General features: G+C 30.9%; 1 protein-coding gene across 1 annotated transcript; it reads left to right on the top strand.

Annotated features, from left to right (window-relative positions):
• Positions 1-327: 327 nt before the first annotated feature.
• LOC106457952 lies at positions 328-3,399 on the top strand. Its single transcript, XM_022384040.1, has 4 exons — positions 328-394; positions 1,690-2,208; positions 2,623-2,718; positions 3,266-3,399. The coding sequence occupies exons 2-4, from the start codon at positions 1,707-1,709 to the stop codon at positions 3,286-3,288; spliced, it is 621 nt and encodes a 206-aa protein (XP_022239748.1). The 5' UTR covers positions 328-394; positions 1,690-1,706; the 3' UTR covers positions 3,289-3,399.
• The last annotated feature ends 308 nt before the right edge of the window (positions 3,400-3,707 follow it).

The following is a 3,707-nucleotide window of genomic DNA, read 5'->3' as shown; positions in this document are numbered from 1 at the left end:
TAAGTTCGGATGACAGAGCCAATCATGTAAAATAAGCAAACATTATGCTTCACAAAATCTTATGGATGGAATACGGCAGTTTTGGCAGCTATTTCGTAATGTCATTAAAAGGAAATAACCGGTGATCAAGCCAAGATTGAAAATAAAACAAAAAACGAAATATAAAAAAGTTTGCTTATAACACATAAGCTCACGAAAAAACACTTGATCAACTAAGGGAAAACCCATGACGTATTTGCAAGTGAAAGCCACGAGTTCTGAGCAAATAAAAATGTATATAAGTTACGTACGGTAAACCAATCAGTGAATACCTGAGAAGATTTTAGAGGTATATATAAGCCTCTGAAATCCACAACGAACAATTTAACTCAAAGTATTCTTCTATACGAAATAGGTAAGAAACCACTTATTCCTATTTCTCGCTAGTATTCTATTAATCACATCGATAGGAGTGCTCTTACTTAACTTACAAGATGTTTATATGAATTTATTCTTATGCATATTTTTTCGATAACTACGATTATGTATGTTTGAAAATACGAGTTGTAGACTGTTTACACTGAAACATACTTACATATTTTAGCTTATTCATATATATATTCAATGTTTGTGAAATGAGTCTGATTCCATAAAAGTTTGGGCAATTTGATGAGGACTGTTTTTGTAATTATTTTTGACATAATATACAGTTATTATGTTTTCCATCAAGTACAACTAGAACTTTTGTTTTTTCGATGTTTATTTTTTTTAAATAGGTGTTAATTTTTCATATTTAGTTTTATGTAGGTAGCTTAAAATCGACGTCTTTCAGAGTTTTCGTTTTTAATAATGTAATGAGTACACTAATATACCGTGTATTCTCTGCACACTAATTGTTCTCATGGGAGTAATAACAGCTGCAAAACATAGGCTTACGTTTCATCATCCAACGAAGGCAAAAAATTAAGACGTCAAATGGAAGTTCCAAATTTCTTGTTTTTAAAGTATATTTTGTCGTTATTGTTACAAAAGTAACTAAAGCGTAAAACTTAGGAACGTATTAGGATGGATCAGCTAAGATAATGAAAAAATAGTAAGAATTATACAGGAATCCGTATAGAAAGGGTTAAAAATATCGCGAGCACAGTGAGTGACTCAGGAAAGTTAATGTAAAGTAACTGAATAATCATTTCCGGTATTTAGTTGTTTTTTTATCGGGGTGTTTTGTCGGTGTTTATCAGCTAAACCCTAAGTATAACAAACAAAAGAAATGCAGATTTCCATAAGAAAACTAGTGCAGGTTTTAGATATATTTTCTCACTCGTTCTGAAAGAGAGATTGAGGGAATTCACTATATATAAGCTTGCAGAAAATTACGCTATCAGCAATAATATCCAACTGATGAATGAATGCATACCTAATAATTATAAGATTTTGTTTTATGAAACCCCTAGTTAACCAGAAGAATCTCTGATTTAATGTACTAATTAATATCGTATCTTTTCTGTATTAATTACTGGATTAATGTTTTAGTTCTGATCTTTGTAGGTAGCTTCCTTTGATAAGTTAAATATAACTGACTTAGCTGGGCTGACTTATAAGAGCTTTTTTTTTGTCTGTTTTTTTAATTAATTGAAACGTTAACTTATAAAAAAGCAAACTTAACTTTTAAAATTAAAACAATTTTATTTCCTTGTTCTTCTCTTACAGTTGCATTCGTCTTAAACATGAAGAAGGTCATGGAAATACTCTGCTTAGTTGTCTTAGCAATAGTTTATGTTAGGAGTGACCATGAAGGTATTCAAAGTCGTCATGGCATTTGGAACAATAGAAAAGTGCCTTACAGAGGAGCTGGAAATTTCGAAAGTGGTTTAGGATACGGTGGTGATCAAAACATTGGTGGAAATTTCCACAGAGGTCAAGGTGGCGGTAGAGATTATGATCACGATCAGTCTGGTGGTGTGGGGAATGGACCTTACAACGGTTATGAAGACAGTAGTTACAGTAATAATGGTGGACTGGGTGGTTTAGGCGGTTGTGATGGAGATTACAACAATGGTCCTCCATATGTTGAATCGCTTTCTTACGCAAAACCACGACCACTTCGACGGTGTACATACTACTGTCGGCTTAATTATTGCGATTCCTACAAATGTTATTATATCTGCCGACCAAAGTGTGCTTGTTCGTTCGTAAACGCTGGCAGTGTTGAGACTTATGGTCGTAAAGGTAAAATATATATATAAAATTACAAACAATATAGCTTTATGACACGATTAATAGCTGCAACTGTGAATGACCAAACGAATGACAATAATTATAATTTCGGTAAAGAAATGCTGGAAATTATTATTTTTATCTGACGTTGCTATGGTATACAATAATAATTTTAATAAACTCAATGAAGTAACAAAAAACGTATAATCTATGTACCTAAATCCGTTTTATTCCCATGTTATCACAAAATTTTACCTACTCATCATTCAAATTGATTGACGTAAAGTAAAGAAAATCTAAACTTTGTTAATAATATCAATTTATATTTTTAAGTTTATGATATTTTATTTTCTGTATAATTAAAATCAAGTTTTTCACCAAAGCAAATAAAGGGCAAGAGAAATAATTAATACTGTGTTTAAGCAGGAGGAAAGACTTTTGAAATAAGCAAGCCATTGAAGGAGAGAGTTGAAGGATTCGACTACGTACCACCAGGTGAAGAATCTTTACCCAACGAAGGAGGTTTGTATTCTAATTCCGTGTATAAGTTTAAAGAGACTTGAAAGTGAACAGTTTACTTAGTTGGACATGAAGTGAAAACATTCTGAATAGGGTCATTTCTTGAAATAAATTAGAAAGTACAACTTATGAAATTAGTAAACTTAACATTATTATAGAAAAAAGATGTTAAACAAATCAAACTGGATATGTAAAGTTTAAGGTAGTTTCGAAATAATTTATTTTAAGTAAACAGAAAATTAACATAAACATGTGTGAAAAGAAAAAGATTGTATTGAAGTTCATATTTTATATGGGTTTTAGATAACATAATAATAGCAAGTATAATTGCTTTGTGCTTAAAATATAAATCTAGTAGAAGTAGCCATTTCATTGTTTTTTTACCAGTGACTTTCAGTCTATGCATTGAAATCATTTTTAAGAATGAAAATCGTTGAATAATAAGTGAACAAAGGCTGAAATAGAAAATATTTAATGTTGCTACGAGGAATTAATAGTCAATAAATATCAACTATTAGAGAATAACGTTGATATTTTTACATTTTTATAGCAATAAAGTATGAGGACGACTGAGCTGGAAATAAAGACAACGTGCGACATCTCAAGTATTAATAACCAGTACGAATGTATAATATCATTAACCTTTTTTGTCATTTCATTAAAAGACTCTTCCTTCTGGTCATTTATTGTGTTTATTTTTTTATTTATACACATGAATATTAACAACGATTGTTGATTATTGGAAAATAAATTTCAATCAACACGTTGTTGCTTAGCGCAAAGCTACACAATGGGTTATCTGCACGTTGTCAATCAAGGGAATCGAACCATGAATTTTAGCGTTGTAAATCCATAAATTTACCGCTGACTTACGGGGGAAATTTATATGACTGAAGGTGCGTGTGCTGCTTTGTTAAGTTATTAACTTCACTCTGAGTTTTTTAATGCTAAATACGTGTTACTTCAATATAAAATGTATCTATTCACTGAAG

The sequence above is a fragment of the Limulus polyphemus genome, unplaced genomic scaffold (genome assembly GCF_000517525.1).
Source record: "Limulus polyphemus unplaced genomic scaffold, Limulus_polyphemus-2.1.2 Scaffold395, whole genome shotgun sequence".
Classification (NCBI taxonomy): domain Eukaryota; kingdom Metazoa; phylum Arthropoda; class Merostomata; order Xiphosura; family Limulidae; genus Limulus; species Limulus polyphemus.
Note: the sequence above shows the minus strand (reverse complement) of the source record. Positions and strands in the feature narration are given on the sequence as shown.

What these genes read in the sequence shown, in the direction of transcription:
- LOC106457952 (XM_022384040.1), top strand. Translation starts at nt 1,707, where the DNA reads ATGAAGAAGGTCATGGAAATACTCTGCTTAGTTGTCTTAGCAATAGTT. An exon ending in TGAGACTTATGGTCGTAAAG is followed by an intron (nt 2,209 to 2,622) that starts GTAAAATATATA and finishes GTGTTTAAGCAG; the next exon opens with GAGGAAAGACTTTTGAAATA. An exon ending in ATCTTTACCCAACGAAGGAG is followed by an intron (nt 2,719 to 3,265) that starts GTTTGTATTCTA and finishes ACATTTTTATAG; the next exon opens with CAATAAAGTATGAGGACGAC.